At 40.5% G+C, this 18,203-nt stretch overlaps 1 protein-coding gene across 1 annotated transcript in view; it reads left to right on the forward strand.

Moving 5' to 3' along the window:
* Positions 1-9,926: 9,926 nt before the first annotated feature.
* LOC103722362 (acyl-CoA thioesterase II) overlaps positions 9,927-18,203 on the forward strand; it is a 47,140-nt gene continuing 38,863 nt past the window's right edge. The window contains exons 1-3 of the mRNA XM_008812894.5: positions 9,927-10,190; positions 10,276-10,368; positions 11,675-11,742. Coding sequence (XP_008811116.1) covers positions 10,175-10,190; positions 10,276-10,368; positions 11,675-11,742 — 177 coding nt within the window. The 5' untranslated portion in view covers positions 9,927-10,174. The remainder of the gene's footprint in view (positions 10,191-10,275; positions 10,369-11,674; positions 11,743-18,203) is intronic.

The following is an 18,203-nucleotide window of genomic DNA, read 5'->3' on the forward strand; positions in this document are numbered from 1 at the left end:
CTAAGATACATCATAAATTGCATGAATTCATGTTTTGGTATTTATGCCACAATATTTTTACACCATAAAAGAACTTTGCAATCATACTTAATATATTGCTCTTATACTCTGAAAATTAGTTAAATTGCTCTCATGTTGCTAAAATACTTAATATATTGGGCAAAAGATCTTAAATGAACAAGCTTTCATACTTATTATTGAAGAGAGGTTAGATTTCCATTCGTGCTTTCCTTGAATATCATTTGTGGTACTTCTTGAATTAACTTAAGAAAGATTCCACTTACACTTGAGTTGAAAACTATCCTTGGAATCACATTCGATGTGCTCTCATCATAATTTGCTCTGAAATCATCTTAATTGGCTCTGATCTATGCTAATTAATCTTATTCTGACATTATTGCCTTGAGTTATATGATTCATATTCTTGCAATAATTTGACATGCATTAACTGAAAATCAGAATACTATAAAAAATATATTTGAGTACCATTATCTTTGTGCTTAATGTTTCATTATCTTACAACCTTTTTGATGTTGTCAAAAAGGGGGAGAAATATCTGAGTATATGCTCATAATGCTTTATGTGTTGATTATGTTAAGATTAAATCTAAAGCATTATCATGAAGTATATTTTAAAGATATATATTTTCTACTTCAAACAACTTAGCTATGCATTACTTCTAGAACACAATATATTTTATATTGCATATACTCCAAGTTTTGTCATCATCAAAAAGGGGGAGACTGATGATCCAAAGATTGATTTAAAGATTGATTTTGATGATCACAAAACTTTGAAGTATAATTACTAATGTTTGTGTTGCAAGGAGAAAGATATTTATTTTGCAAGGAACATAGTAAGTTGGAAGAATACAAGAAGGCCTTCAAAAGCTCTCAAAAAAAGTTGGAAGAAAGCTTCACTTCATTGGTCCAAGTTTCAAGTTCAAAGGATTCAAGTTGAAAGAGCAAATTTAAAGAAAAATTCAAAAGAATAGTCCTCGAGTCGACTCCGGAAAGTTTAGAGTCGACTCTAGCACTCTAGAGTTTCAAGAAACAGTGCTCGAGTCGACTCCGATACTCTACGAGTCGACTCCGACTGAGAACAAACAGAAAGACAGAGAGTTGATTTTCAGCGCTACAGTGATCTCGAGTCGACTCCAACTTCAGTGCTACAGTGCGGAGTCGACTCCCAGCTACAGTGCCGGCAGACTACTATTCACAGGTCGACTCCTGTTTTAGCCGAGTCGACTCCTACTTCAGCCGAGTTGACTCGAGCACGCTGGAAGGCATAACGGCTAGTTTTTTCTTGATTCCAACGACTCTATTTTTGTCTCTAATGGCTAGATTTTTGTTTCCACTCCCTCAAAAGCTATAAAATCAAGAGGAGAGCTAGGAAAGAGTGTATGGAAGTGGGAGAGAACATTTAGGGAAGAGTTCTTTCAAAGAGATTACAAGGGAAATCTCCCATAAGCACAAAAGGGCCATCCAAAGCGAAATAGAGAGAAGAAGAGCATCCAAGTGAATCCCAAAGCTTCCTCTCCATCCGTGTGCTGCCTCAATGATCCTCTACCTCGTGCCAAATCAGAAGAGGGTCAAGTAAAGAAGAAGCCGAGTTCCTTCATCTTCAAAATTCGTTTGAGAGCTTCTCTTTACTCCATTTGTTTATATTTGATATATTTGCTCAGTTAAGAAGCTTGTATTTGCTTTAAATTCTTTATCTAATATCTTGTAACTTGATTCAATCAAGGGATTGAATCAAGGGGTTAAGGTTTGTTGGTGAGCCAAAGGAAAAACCAACGGTGTTAAGGTTTGTTGGTGAGCCAAAGGAAAAACCAACGGTGTTAAGGTTTGTTGGTGAGCCAAAGGGAAAACCAACGTTGTAAGGTTGTGGTTGGTGAGCCTTTGGGGGAAAACCAACTGGGTTTATTGTGAACCCGGAAAACAATCGTTGTAAGGTTGTGGTTGGTGAGCCTTTGGGAAAACCAACTGGGTTGGATTGTGAGCCCGTGAAAACAATCGGTAGGTTCTAGTCGGTGAGCCTGTGAAAACCGACCGAGTTCGTTGTGATCTCGCAAAACAACAAGTTGGGTTGTGAGCTTGTAAAACAACCGGCTGTAATCTGAGGGATTATAGTGAAATTCCCAAGAGGTCTTGGGGAGTGGATGTAGGTGCTGGGATGCACCGAACCACTATACTTTTGTTGTGTTTGTGATGCTCTTTGTTGTCTGACTTCCTCACTCACTTACTTACTTAGATACTATGCTTGCTTAACTCTTCTCCGTGCATCCTTTAGTTGCAAGCATATTCAATTTACTTAATCAAGTCTCATTCAATTGAATTGCATACTTGGGCAAACTTAGACTAATCTTTTATTGAGTCTGCTGCTTAATAGTTGATTAGATTAGAATCATACTCTTGCTAAGTTTAAATTCCACTAAGCATCCATACAACTTAGCTTAATTAACTCTAAAAGATTAGAAGTAGTTGAAAAGTTTTTAAAAGACCTAATTCACCCCCCCCCCCTCTTGGGTTGTCACCTTGGGCAACAACCGGGATGTGACTTTCTAAATTTTTTACTAGGTCAGTTTCAAGGACTACAAAATTCACAGGGTAGTAAAACTCATTGACTTTTACAATCACATCCTCTACAATTCCTTTGGGATACTTTACAGTCCTATCTGCCAACAAAAGAGTGATATTGGTGGGTTTTAATTTTCCCAAATCCAACTCTGTGTACGCAGAATAGGGTAACAAGTTTACACTAGCTCCTAAATCTAGGAAGGCTCTCCGAATGATGGTTTCTCCTATTTTAATTTCAACGGTGGGGCAACCAGAGTCCTTGTATTTTGGGGCAATCTGTTGTTGAATGAGAGATGAGGCTTATGCCGCCATCACTTTTTGCCTACGAATACTGATTTTCCTTTTCACCGTGGTGAGGTTGTTTAAAAATTTTGTATAGGAGGGGATCTGTTTGATGGCATCTAGAAAGGGTAAATTTATTTGGACATTTTTAAAAACCTCCATGATTTCATCATACTGAGATTTTTTCTTGGAGTCTTGCAGTCTACTAGGAAAAGGAGCTTTGGGTGTGTATATCTCTATTGGTTTCTTCTCTATTCCTTGTGTTCCCTGTTCTTGTCCTTTTTTTCGAGTGGGGTTCGGTTCATGCTTTTCTTCTTTTTCTTGTACAGAAAGTTGGACTTTGTTGTCCACTTGCTTGCCATACCATAAAGTAGTAATTGCCTGGACTTCATGGGTTGGGTTTTCATTTGAGTCAATCTAAAACTGGCCTCTCGGCCCTTGATTCTGTTACCTACTAGGTTTAGGCAATGGCTGACTGGGTAATTCACCTCTCTTCCTATCCCATAGAGAGTTAGCTATTTGGCTTAGACTAACCTCAAGTTTTGCAATTGCTTGTGCATGGAATTGGTTAGTTTGGGTTTGAGCCATATTGGTTTGTTGTTGCTGTTGGATGAAGTCTTGTTGTTGCTTCATCATGTTAGCCATTATGGCTTCCAATGATGTATATTGCTGAGGGATAGGGGCACTATAAGGAGGAATAGGTGGAGCCAATGGTTGGTTCATCTGTGATGGACCTATCTTATAAAAGTTCTTCTGAAAACCTGGTGGACCACCCTGATGCTGAATAGGTTCAGTCCGCCTGTATGAGAAGTTCGGGTAAAACCTATTATCAGGGTGATAAACTGGGCTGAATGAGTTGGGAGTGGGTTTCTTAAAGACATTATATGAATTTAGAGCATTTGTCTACTCGGCCTTAGTATTGGGTAAACTAGAACAACACTCCACTAGATGCTCAGAACTGTTACATAAGATACATAAGCTCTGTGGCTCATGTTCCACTTTCATGATGGGATTTAACTCTTTTTGTAAGTTCGAATTAGTGGAAACAGTGAAAGCATCCAAATTTTTGCTCAAGTTGTTCACCCCATTCACCAGATTGGACATGACATTCTTGAGTTCTGGGTTTGTTTTTATTCCGTAGGTACTTGGTTCTCTAGACCCATAATCATCTCTATCTACCTCCTAACCATAGCTACTCCAATTTTGGGCATTTTCAGCTAAGTCCATAAGAAGCTCATAGGCTTGATTCGGGGTTTGGTTCATGAATCTACCCTTATGCATGGATTCAATCATGTTCCTGTGTGCTGGAGGTAATCCTTTGTAAAAAAAAAGTACTAGATCAGCCTTGTCAAGCCCATGGTGCGGGCACTTGACCAAAAAATCATGGAATCTTTTTCAAAGTTGGAAAAATTTCTCCTCATATTTTTCTCTAAAAGTTCTGATGACATCCTTAATTTTTTCAGTCTTTACCATGGGATAGAACTTAGCCATGAACTTCCTAGATAGTTGTTCCCATGATGTGATGGAATTTGAAGCAAGAGAATACAACCATGCAGCAGCACGATCCTTTAAAGTCATGGGAAACAACTTTAATTTAATACCCTCTTCATGTAAGTTTTGATTTCTAAACGTTTGACAGATTGTCAAAGATTTGTTTAGATGAATATACGGTTGTTCACTCTCAAACCCATGAAATTTGGGCAACATGTTTATTGTTGCAGCCCGAATCTCGAATTGGGCTGCATTATTAATTGGTAACACTATGCAAGTAGGGGGACTAGCGGATGCGGGTGCGAACAACTCATTCAAAGTTCTAATATGTTCACCCATTATAGAGATTGACGGTTCGCTTATAGTTCGCTGGTTGTGATGAAAAGTTCTGTCAATCTCAGGATCAAAATGGTGTTAACTTACCCCTTAATGACCTTCTACCATGCATACACTATCAACAATTCATTAGATTTGACTCCTAAAATGAACGAGATCCTAAGAGAAAAGAAGGGCTAGATATAGATGACCACAACCAACACCGCACAACAAATTGACTCTATTAGTCATAGAATTAAGTGACGTTTAGTAGCTTCTTAAATCTAGTTGCGTGGAGAATTACTAGGTAAAAATTTCTAAAATTCTCTCCTAAATTAGACAGCTCCTAATCTCCCTTTCAGATTAAACTTGAGCATACCAGTTAAGAAGATCTAGTAACTAGTGACCAGGTAAGTCCCAGGGTGTGTGGTAGTGCATGAGGCTCACTTAAGTACCACAATTTTCGTAACAGTTTTCACTGTTATAAAACTTGCCTAGACATCACCAATTACTAAAGTTCTCACTGGAGTGGCCTTCAGTCGCTTCTTTTCAAGAGCCTATTGAGCTCGAAAACCCTATGACCAATATCTAATTATTTTTAATATGATTAGGCTTAGGATATTTATGCACTATGATGGTTTTTGGGCTAAGGACGAGTGATGAAATTCCGATCTTATCTTTTTAGTGGATGTCAGGATCAAGCGCTACCATTATACCAAAACCAACCGGTGTTAGTGAAGGCGCAACTCTATTTCCTTAAACCCCACCAAAGGCAGCGCCACGAGTCGACTCCGACCAAGGCCTCGCCCAACCCCGGACTCCGACCTGGCCTCGCCATGGGTTCAGGGACCCTCGGTATGACCCACCTACTAACCAGGCCATCGCCGTTGGCAGGCGGCAGGACATGCTGACAGTGACCCTCCCTGTGCTGCTCAGGGACCCCGCGGGTATGGCCCGCACAGCGGCCGAGTATGTCCAACATTCCCTCCCCCCCCAACGCGATGCCTGGGTTTCGAACTCGAGACCTCTGGCTCTGATACCAATTGTCAGGATCAAGCGCTACCATTACACCAAAACCGGCCGGTGTTAGTGAAGGCGCAACTCTATTTCCTTAAACCCCACCAAAGGCAGCGCCACGAGTCGACTCCGACCAAGGCCTCGCCCAACCCCGGACTCCGACCTGGCCTCGCCATGGGTTCAGGGACCCTCGGTATGACCCACCTACTAACCAGGCCATCGCCGTTGGCAGGCGGCAGGACATGCTGATAGTGACCCTCCCTGTGCTGCTCAGGGACCCCGCGGGTATGGCCCGCACAGCGGCCGAGTATGTCCAACAGTGGATTCTGTCCTTAGAATATTTTTTGCAAATGCTTTACACTACATGCAACAATCATAAATTTTTTTTTTAAAGTTTTATGGCATGACATTAAATTTCTTTAATTAAATAATCAAGCAAATTATATATATATTATTTTTTAATTTTATATTTTTTTGGTTTATTTAAATTTTTATATAGGAATAACTTGAATGTAAACTAAAAACTAATCCTTATGCGTCAGTCAATCTCCGAATGCCCGTTGAATAAGCTCTAGAGATTACTCTATGAGGAGCCCCAATAGAGGTATGATAACCTCGGAGGATTGCACCCTATCAATTACTAGCAATTTTTTTATTAATTTTTTAACTTTTTTTAACTTTAATCTAGGAAGAATTAAATAAGGCAAGATTAAAATAATCTAAGAAAATAAATCAAGGCTAGAATTGAAAATTTCACACCTGATCTTAGTGGCGTTTGTTGGATCTTCCTTGTGACTCGCCTTGCCTCCCCGACAACGGCGCCAAAATTTGTTATCGGCTTTCTTTTGGTAGACCTGAGGATGACTTAAAAAGAATGTCATTGTCAAAATCATAACCAACAAACAATTTTTTTTTTATTACTCTTACCATCCTCTATTCGATGAATAGTGGTTGTAGGAGGTCGATCCACAAAAAGGCAATTGGAGCACACAAATAAAAAATATAAATTCCATTAAGACTCATGGCAATATATATATATATATATATAGAACAATTTCTTGAGAATATTTGATTAATCTCTAACCAACCAGAGCTAGTTTTCTATTCAAAAATAAACATAAGGGAAGAAAGAAACTTTGCAATTAAAATAAGAATTTCAGAATGCATAAAATAAATTGTAGAATATTAAATTAAAACTTAGACACGGATTGCATAAAAGAAAAATTAATAGATTGCATAAAAAAATAGAAATTAAACAAAACTTATAACACGGATTGCATAAAAGAAAATACACAGATTGCATAAAAGAAAATGATTACAAAAGTAAAAAATGGAGATCGGAAGCCTAATGCTTCTTTTCTTCTACAAATAAAATAAAAAAAAGGGAAAGAAGAAAACAAAGCATTTTTTTCTCATGGTGGAACTCTCTCTCTCTCTTCATTTTCTTTTGTTTCCTTCTTTCAAAAAAAACAGAGCATGACTCTGTTTTCTTTCTTCGGATCTCAGCTCCCTCTTTTCCTTTCAGCCTATGGCCTCTCCTCCTTTTATATGGATCTCCCCTACCCCTTCAAGCCGGTGATGGATCCCCTGATGGACGTGTAACGGATGCGCATGGGGGAGGTGATTCACGGATGGCTGAATCATGGGTGATTGCAGACGAGATTGCTGGAGGAGACGATCCGGAGGAGCTGGGATCACGGGATGCTGATGGAATCTTGGGCTGCTGGGAGGCGAACTCGGGAACGGATGCGGGAGGTTGAAGAGTGCTGTGGGATCGCTGGGAATGTTAATCACGGAAGAGGGAGCGCTGGATGTGAAACAGGAGGCTTGATTGCATGGCTGGGATTACGCATGATTCCACAGGATGAGAGACGCGGAGGCTGAAACAGAAGGAGATGGTTGGATCACGGGATCGCTGGGACTCCGAGAGCTTCATGGAATTCCTTCTTTGGACCATGAAAGGGTGGGAGTGCTGGGTCAGAGGACATCTCAAATCCGGAAGAGGGGGATGCGATGCAGCTTGGAACGGACGTGTGAGGCTGGGAGGTGAATCACGGATGCGGGGAGATGGACGCATGATCGATGGATCGGATCTCCGAGAGCTGGCTGTGGGGCTGGGAGGAAGGCGTGGATCCGGATGAAGTCGAAACGAAAGGAGTGGTTGGATCACGGGCTCGTTGGGTGGATCGCGGAGGGGAAAGATGGACGGCTGCGATGTCAAGAAACAGACATCACGCGGCTTGATGGGGAGCGTTGGGATTGAAGGCTGAAGAAGAAGATGCTGATTTGGAAGATGATCCGATGGACGGCACGGATGCTGGGATGCTGTGTCAAGATGGGCTTCGTGGAAGATAGATGGCTCGGCTTGGGTTGGCATCCTTCTGAAGTCAATTTGTACTCAATGTGCATTTTATCTCTAATGATAATCTGTGCCAAACATAAATATAATATTAATCCAGTGAATTTATCATTACATGTTAGCAGTAATACTAATTTAAGCAGCATGTGGATTGCACTTTTGTGCTCTCATCATCTAACACTAGTAAAGTTCCTCCTTTTAGGAATATCATTCAATGATTGCTTCAAAATTCTCCTTGTATCATGCTTAGTAGGAGAGAGGCCAGTAATCTCTTCTTTTCTATTCATGATATCTATATCATATGGTAGTTATTCTTTTTGAAGAAGATAAAGTTCGGAGGATGTATTGAAGCCTTCTTAGATTTTTGACCCTCTATGCTTCCAAATCAGATTTGCCATGAATTCTTTGCCCATTGCGAATCACAATATCATCTAAATTAGGTTCGTGGTCCACAAAAGCTCGAATCTGAAGACTTTGCATCCCTAGACTTGAAACTGCCATGAACTTGGTTTGCTAATTTCCACATCAAAAGCCCTTTCGAGGTTAGGTTGCTTGTAACCTATTAGGACCTATGGATATAAGACATAGTCAATGAACTACTCAAGGAAAGATTGAGAAGTAGATTGCTCTTTATAAAAAAAGAAATTAACTAGTCGATTGCTCACTATGAAGGAAAAGATTGAGCAGGGGACTGCTCTTTTTGAAATAGATTGTCTTGCAAGCAACCTTTGTAGGCTGCATGATGAAGCGACAATGAAGGCCGGATGTTGATCCTTTGATTTATGAGACTAGGGCTATGCTATATATAAGATTTTCACACATATTTATGGAGACTTGATTAACAGATCTACCATGAATCTCAACCACGACGGCACCTCGACATCGAGCAAGAAAACACCTTGGCCCTAGATTGTCAGCATTGTAGCAATGAGATGGGGCTTTTCACTTTGCATAGTTGGTTTGGATCTTTATTTATAGGAGAGGGGAGAGAGAGAGCAATCAAGGCCGATGTTCCTATGAATCTATCAGGCTACATGTTTGTTTTTGGTGATTGAGGACAGGTGAGCTAGTCCATGCAAAGATAAAAAGAAGAAAAAATGTGGTTAAATAGAGTCGAGATTCTCTACGGTGCATGTTTTATACGGTAGAGATTGGCACATTTTGGATGGGTAACATGTTGCTCATCTTAAAAAAAGATGGTAGTCTGTTATCCCTCAAACCCATGATGTTTGTCAAGTCAACCTTGTTTGGTGCCCCAACATAATCGGCTGCCCTGTTTGGCATGCTAGTGCAATAGGCATATCCACTTTCTAGATGAGTGATGTGTTGTCCATCCAAAAATGCACTAGTTACTGCGGTGCAAAATATGTATTGTAGAGGATTTGAACACAGTCAAAGATTGCTCCCAAATAGAAGATATCTGAACGGTTCTCATGAGGTTAGGATTTGCAATGGCATCAAGGGTGGAGCTTGTGAAAGACTTATTCAATCCCATAAAGTTAGGTTTAAGTTATATCTAATATAACTTTTACATGTACGTATGTATATACATATATATATATATATATATATATATATATATATATATATATATATATATATTTGAACTGAATGATGAGATTCCATATCAATAATTTGAGCTATTGAATATAGTTTAGGACCTCTAAACTATTTAAAAAAATTATATAATTTGAAGATTCATAGTTTATGTATTAAATGATGAACAATTTATAATGTGAGGGTGGATATAAAATCTAATTTGGTATTGGTTTGCTTGGTCGAGGACCTATTTTATTTCCATTTTCTTTTTATTTTAGGCTAAACGCCCTGATGACGAGACTCACATGGGCCTTTTGACTCTCCGCGAGACTTCTAATGCCCCTGCGAAATCGTATAATCTTCTTGTGCTCAACCTATGCTGCCATATCCAACGGATCATAGAACCCTCGTGACAAAAATAGGCCCCTCAATTGTGTATATATTTTATCTTCTGACGTTCCGGCGGAGCAAAGTAATAGTGGCGGCGGAGCAAGGTAATTGCGTCGCGACTCCAATGGAATTGGCTCTGTAGGGCGATTTAGTGTCGTATTCTGCCTCCCTTCCCTCTCCCGTCCTTCTCCAACTTCGTCGTATGGATCGCGAAGCAGGTGGAACTCTAAAACCCGATTACTTTCCTCTCTTTTTTTAATCTATCGAATCTTGAGAAGAATTTGATCTTTTCTGTGGATCTAGTGTTTGAGTTTCTTGGGCAAGTCCCATTGATGCAGCGGCTCCCCAGTTCTTCTCTCCGAAAGATAGCGGAGGTCGTTCAAGTGAAGCATTACGGTGAGATTCTTGGTTTCTTTAGAGCTTTTTTTTTGAAGGAATATGGAAGAAGTGAGTCACTTCCCCACTCAATTAAATCAAAAAATAGAAGCACATGATGTAAGAGAGAGACGGAAGAATAAAATGTACATAGGTGTTTGAAACTGTGGATATTCTGCGCTATTCTTCAATGCCATGGTTAAAAGGAATAAATTCTTTTGGAAAGAATTCATAAACTGGAGTAGACGGAGATTGGAAATAATGATAATGTGATGCGTTGTGTACTGCTGAAGTTGCATAATGGATTTTTTTCCCTTTTTTGATTGTGTGCAGTTTTTCCCTATTTTGATTGTTCTGGTTCAAAAGATGAGTCTTTTGTGTGCAGTTTTTTGGGATAAAGATTATTTCTCGAGGATTAGTAGAACTTTGCTTTGAGCTGGGGTCTGCTGTGCCGGTACCGGTTACCATACCAGTTGTCCGGCGGCATGAGTCGGTACGGGCCTGTGCCGTGCCTTGACGGCCCTGTATCGACACAAGAGACTGTAGGAGAGAAAAGGAGAGAGAGAGCAAGCGGGAGAGGGAGAGAGAGTTAGAGGGAGGCTGATGCTGGTACAGGTGGCGGAGGCCGCGGCTGGAACGAAACAGAGGTCCAGCTTCGAAACAGAGATCCGGCCGCGGCCTCCGCCACCTACACCAGCATCGGCCTCCGCCACCCTCTGCCGGCCTCCCTCTCTCCTCTGCTTGCACTTTCTTTTCTTCTCCTTCTCCTCCTTCGGCGGCGACGTCTCGTTTTTTTGCCGGAACCGTCTCGGTCCGCCGCCAGTACGGCTCGGGACGCCCCGAACCGGGCGGTTCGGGATGGTTCCGCCGACTTTGCTCTGAGCTTTGATATATATTGTTTATTCTATAACTTGTTGGTTTATCTGTGGTATCTTGGTCTCCATGAGAAGTGAAGCACTCGATGATACGTTAAAAATTTTAGTTTTCTTTTTTGTTGTGTAAATATGGAAAAACCATAGCCAGTTCATAAAAACCATAGATTAACATGGACATCTGATAATGGTGTCTAGCACAGTTATAAGAAGATCCATTTTGTTTGATGATTTATGGCTGAAGAAATTTATTTGATAATTCAAAAGTTGGCATCTTGTCTCCTCTGTTTTCTGGAAATGTTGCTTCTGATAAGTTGTGTGCTCAATTGATAGATTGTAGCTTGTTTTCAGCATAGTTCTTTAACCACCATAGGTTATTGTGGAGTTGCTCAAATGCTTATGAATGAAAGTTTTGAAATCATTCAGGAATATCTGTATTTTTTTTTCATTTGTAGAGTGTGGTGAGTACGTGGTTCATGAGGGAGAAACTGGAGAGGGCCTCTACTTTATCTGGGAAGGCCAGGTATGAATGTTCACTCTCTTCTTCTACCCCAAGTTTAATGTGAAAACTATTGTAACTTGGAGTCCACATTTTGAACATTTTCCTTTGTAGTCCATTCACCTCCAGTGACACTTTATAACAGCTTGTTTGTGCAGTCATATGATGCATGCAAACACCAATTAGGAAACTGCAATGTGCATAGGAGAATGAATAATGGATCAGAAGCTACATTTAGTGCTTTCTTTACCAATCAATTTTATTCTTATATTGTTTATAGTTAGAGGGCGGTCTTTGGCACAATGGTGAGGTTGCTCTATTATGACCAGAGTGTCACAAGTTTGAAACATGGAAACAACCTCTCCGCATGCAGGGTTAAGGCTTATATATTTGACTCTCCTCACAGCTGTAGAGGCAGAGCCTCGTGCCCTGGGTTGCCCTTTCTTGTCTCATTTTTAGTTAGAAATATGCCAAAATCACTTGTTTTAAGCATTTTTTTTCTTGTTGAAACAGGCATTTCATTCATCATGGGTACGAATACACCCAATAGAATCGGCAAACAAAAGGTCCCGTAATGCAACAGGCATCTCACCCTCCCTAACCCACGGGGTGCCTCCTGAGTGGCTCGCTACATATGCCGCGACTCAGTCCGCCACCCCATTAGCCTCACGATATACATGCATAGCCTGAAATGTAATGCCCTCCCTCACTATCAATCAAATATCACGGAGCAGGGGATGAACACCTCCATCCCTGCTCGTGCTCCGTTAGACCCAGCCGATCACCGTGGCCGAATCACCCTCCAAGAGGATGAAGGTCGCCTGAAGCACGTGCCGCGCATAACGCAATTCCATCTAAGCCGCCCGTAACTCTGTTTCTGAAACCGAGGTATCGAAGATCTGACACCAAGGCTTATATATTTGACTCTCCTCACAGCTGTAGTGGCAGAGCCTCGTGCCCTGGGTTGCCCTTTCTTGTCTCATTTTTAGTTAGAAATATGCCAAAATCACTTGTTTTAAGCATTTTTTTTCTTGTTGAAACAGGCATTTCATTCATCATGGGTACGAATACACCCAATAGAATCGGCAAACAAAAGGTCCCGTAATGCAACAGGCATCTCACCCTCCCTAACCCACGGGGTGCCTCCTGAGTGGCTCGCTACATATGCCGCGACTCAGTCCGCCACCCCGTTAGCCTCACGATATACATGCATAGCCTGAAATGTAATGCCCTCCCTCACTATCAATCAAATATCACGGAGCAGGGGATGAACACCTCCATCCCTGCTCGTGCTCCGTTAGACCCAGCCGATCACCGTGGCCGAATCACCCTCCAAGAGGATGAAGGTCGCCTGAAGCATGTGCCGCGCATAACGCAATTCCATCTAAGCCGCCCGTAACTCTGTTCCTAAAACCGAGATATCGAAGATCTGACACCAAGGCTTATATATTTGACTCTCCTCACAGCTGTAGTGGCAGAGCCTCGTGCCCTGGGTTGCCCTTTCTTGTCTCATTTTTAGTTAGAAATATGCCAAAATCACTTGTTTTAAGCATTTTTTTTCTTGTTGAAACAGGCATTTTATTCATCATGGGTACGAATACACCCAATAGAATCGGCAAACAAAAGGTCCCGTAATGCAACAGGCATCTCACCCTCCCTAACCCATGGGGTGCCTCCTGAGTGGCTCGCTACATATGCCGCGACTCAGTCCGCCACCCCGTTAGCCTCACGATATACATGCATAGCCTGAAATGTAATGCCCTCCCTCACTATCAATCAAATATCACGGAGCAGGGGATGAACACCTCCATCCCTGCTCGTGCTCCGTTAGACCCAGCCGATCACCGTGGCCGAATCACCCTCCAAGAGGATGAAGGTCGCCTGAAGCACGTGCCGCGCATAACGCAATTCCATCTAAGCCGCCCGTAACTCTGTTCCTGAAACCGAGGTATCGAAGATCTGACACCCCCCCCCCCCCCCCCCCCCCCCCGCTGCCACCACACTCGAACTCGGGCCCTTGATGACAAAACCGGCCGCTCCCCTCTTGCCTCCATCCAGGACAGAGCCATCAAAATTGACCTTGAGGAAACTCGGGGGTGGAGGCTCCCAGGTGAAAAAAACCGTATAAGTTAAGCATTGTTTGCATTATTTCAATTGTTGCATATATGGCACAATGAGCAACGTTCTCCCACTCACTTACCACTTCCTTTATTTTAGTTGCAGCAGCATGCTGGTTTGTTTTTAGGTCAACCAACAGATTTTCTAGATCTAGCTTAACCAAACCTGACTTGACCCACCAGTAGGTTGGCATTGACATTATAAGTATAGATCTGGCCAATGGGTTTGTTTGAAACTTTGAATGACCTAATCAGACCTGGATGTCTAACCCAAATTGTATTTACCGTGTTTGCCTCTTTGAAGAGAGAGAAAAAAAGTTAAATTAACCCTGTCTGTTTTTTAAGGAGTCCATGTGGGTGCTTTGTTGAATAGAGAAAGATGGGCCTGGTGGCTTTAATTAGGTCCTTAATATCTCCTATTTTGGTATTATATTAGTGTAAAACATGTATAGCATCATGTGAAATTTGGGAACAGAAGAAGTGGTCCCTGGGATATGAGGTAATATGTGAGAATTAAGAGGTGGCACCTGTACATGGCCATGGGCCAACACTTATCAGTTCATATGAGCCAAAAAATGATTACAAGAAAAAGGTGTACTGAGTTGTACATGTAGATGCTAGTTCGACATAGGTCAATAGTCTAATTTGGGTAGGCATTGGTGTTGACGGTTGCCCAGTGTTGGTTCTCGGTTAGTAAAACATGTATTGATTGGTATTTGCTGCTATACTTTTCTCCTTATATCAAAGTAATCCCTAAGATGTATTGCAATTAATGTAAAAGACACAATAAAGACACCACAAACAAAAAATTAATAGTGATTGAATGGAGAAGATTTTATGTTGTCAACCAAAACCAAGCTATGTTGGCAATTTGAAGATGCCAAGGAATTCATTTGAAAGTGAAAAAAAAATATGAGTGCCAAAACCTGTTACAATCTTCAATCTTTTTGAGTAAATCAGCCCACTCCTTTGGATGATCCTTTTCCTTGCCAGATATTACAATGAAAGCAACAAGAGATTTTTGCTAAAGTGATAAAAGAAATCCTAGGAAGAGCCCTATTTATTTTTATCTTGGCAGAAATCTTCTTAAAAAACCTTCTTTGAAGCTTTCTTTTTCTCTTCCTTTTTAGAAACCCTAATGTTAGACACCACTTTTACATTTGCCAATAAATCTAGAGGGATAATCATGAATGTTGGATACCTAAAGACATAGACATATGGTATTGTAAACTGATCCTAAAACATTTGAGGCCAAATCTTGTGAGTCAATTTTGAATATAGTAATACTAGAACAAAGTTTTGAACTACTAGATGTGATCTACTGTCTAAAATGCTCGAAGGTAACATAATCATTTATTTGAAAACCTCCAGATTATGGTTTGGTTCATCTAACATGGACAATATTAATACTAGGGTCTGCAATCTCGGTACCGGATCCCATATCTTGGTACAATGTCGGTATGCCCGATAAGGAGTCGGTTCGGCATACTAAGATTTCGTATACCTCGCATACCAAGTTTCAATTCAGTACCAATATAGTATGGTATGCACGAATATGACGAACCTTAATGAATAACATGATATGATTGGCTCTTCTCTAACCTTGGATACGCTAGTAGACTATTTTACGCCTATGTATTTAATTTAAAATCTTGTCTAGGTGCAAAGATGGGCCTAGACTTAAGCCAAAGCATGATAAGAGCATAAGAGATCACATAAATAGGTTATATATGAGATTCCATTCGGGGTAATAAATTTTAGCTAATGAGACCTATTACATCTTATTAATCCTTAAACCTTAGTTGTAAGTGACTTGTGAAAACAATATTACAACAAATAATCTAATATCTCAAGCAAGGTCGGTGGAACTGTCCCGAATCGGATGGTTTCGGTCGACTCGAGTAATACCAGTGGCTCATTGGTACGGTTTCGGCAACAAAAACGAGACCTGTTGTTGAAGCCGGAGAAGGAGAAGGAAAGAGAGAGCAGAGGAGGGAGGGGGAGGGAGAGGTGGCAGAGGCGGAGGCCATGGAGGGCTGGCGTAGGCCGCGATAGGCGAGACTGCGGCCGGTTCTCCTGTTTCGAATGAAACAGGGGTCCAGTCGTGGCTAAAACTTTTTGAAATTTTTAAGTGAAGTTGGCAAATCGCTTGCCGACTTCACTTAAAATTTTTGAAATTAAGCGATTTGCTGAATTCACTTAAAAATTTCAAAAATTTTTAGCTGCGGCCGGACCTCTGTTTCGTTCGAAATAGGAGAATCAGCTGTGGCTTCACCTGCTGCAGCCCTGCCGCCCCCTGCGGTCCTTCGCCAGCCTCTCTCCCTCTCTCTTCCTTCTTTTTCTCTCTTTTTCTCTTCCATGGTACCGATAATCTCTCTCTGTACAGACCCGACACGGCCCGTACCGAGTCGTCCCACCGAGGAACCGGTACGGTGTCCGATATCCGTTTCCCCAACCTTGATCTAAAGTATTGTGTATTGGTTTCCTCCCTATGATAGCTCATCCATTTGCACTTGCATCCCATATTATTTTCCATATTTCAACAACTCACTTAACTCCCGTAATATAATAACAACACTAGCAGACCATAATCACAAGATACATCTATGCACTCTAGACTTCGATTAGACAATGGATAAACTCTTTCTCTAGAAACATTTTTTCAAACTGAAAATATAATCATATTTATTTGTTGAAAAGTAAAGTTTTCAAGGCACGAAATTATTGTCTGATCAATCCTTATTACTGATGAGCTGTTCCTATGTCAGATGGTGGATCCCATGTCATATCACATATCCTTAGTATAAGCTATGAACACCTTACAATAATCTACTAGACGATATCAACCCCTATCTTGATGTATGTGGTTCTGATGTCAAAGTGATCTTGTACTAGTCCACATGTATCCCCTAGGTAAGGGGACATACAGAGATAATCATATAATAAGAATACAATCTATTTTGACTATGTCGTGTCAACTAGACATGCTCTTAGGTCAACCTGTCAATGTGTCATGTCCAATCTAAAGTGCTGATTTGGAGTCTTTGTTTAGGTGATGAAGAAAGGTTGCTGATGCAGCCTGAAAGCAGTCACTGTGGTCATTAGACACAACTCAACATTGCTGATCATTAAGGTTCGCCGTCTTGGTACCGACTGTACTGCACGGTTCGGGCCAGTATGGCGAACCTTGCTGATCATGGTATCACTCACATGACTAAGCCCTCCACTTGTTTGCAAGAGAAATCACTAACTTCGGGACCAAGAACATTCGCTGAGAATAGTTTGTAGGACTCCAAAGGATCCCTTCGTTCATTCATAGAAATGTATTTATAGCGATCACAAGGTTTACCAGTGAAGCATCATAGTAAATTAAAACAACTTCCTAGGCTGCAACTTCTTAAGCACACAAAGCATACCAAAAGATAGTCAAACCAAAATCATTAAATGACATTCAACTAGCAGCAATTAAAAGAGAATTCTGAACCAAGGTGCCCTTTTGCATTACTTAAATTTCTTCTATTTTCAGAAGTAGAAAAGTAGAAATTTTATTTCTCTTTCGTTTCTAGATTTTAAAAAATATAAACATGTTTCATATAGTCAATTATTTTAAAAAATAACATGATGATGGTAGTCAAGGCAGTGGTAGTGATGGTGAAGACAATGGAGGCGGTAGTGGTAATGATGGTGGCAGGTTGCAACAATTGTTGTTGGGACATTGACAATGTGGTAGTGGCAATGATGGTGTGGCAAAGATTGTGGTAGCAGTAATATTGTGGTGGAGGTGGTGAGGGCGGTGTAGTGGTTGTGGTGGTGGCGGCAACAGTGGAGATAGTGGCGGTGGTGAAATAATAGTTGTGATAGCGGCATAGATGATAGTAGCGATTAAACAGATACAAAAATTAATATTCATATCTATTCTAAATGAATGCAGATATGAATTGGATATTAAGCATATCCATATTTATTTTGAACGGATATGAATAAAAGTCGGATATTAGTTATATCCATATTTTTTTATCCAAACATGAGTATAGGTTCGATATTATTCAAAATTTCGAATATAAGTTGAATTTTAGCGAAATATATGATTAATTATATAATCATATGGATGGGTATAGAATTTAGTATGCAAATCGCATGTGACACATAAGTAACTAAGGATCTAAGGCATAGTTATTAAACTTAGATTGAGATTGATATGGTCATTTAGGTTACTGGTTCGATCGAGTTCGTATTAAAATATTGAAAATCATAATTATTTTTAATAATATGTGAAAATATTGATAATTTTTTTATGTCAAATTCCATCATTACTCTTTAATTTTAGCATAAATAAAATAATCATGAATTATATATTTTTTGACATCT

This window comes from Phoenix dactylifera, chromosome 6 (genome assembly GCF_051530095.1).
Source record: "Phoenix dactylifera cultivar Ajwa chromosome 6, Ajwa_hap1_PhDact_Kaust_v1.1, whole genome shotgun sequence".
In the NCBI taxonomy this organism is placed as follows: domain Eukaryota; kingdom Viridiplantae; phylum Streptophyta; class Magnoliopsida; order Arecales; family Arecaceae; genus Phoenix; species Phoenix dactylifera.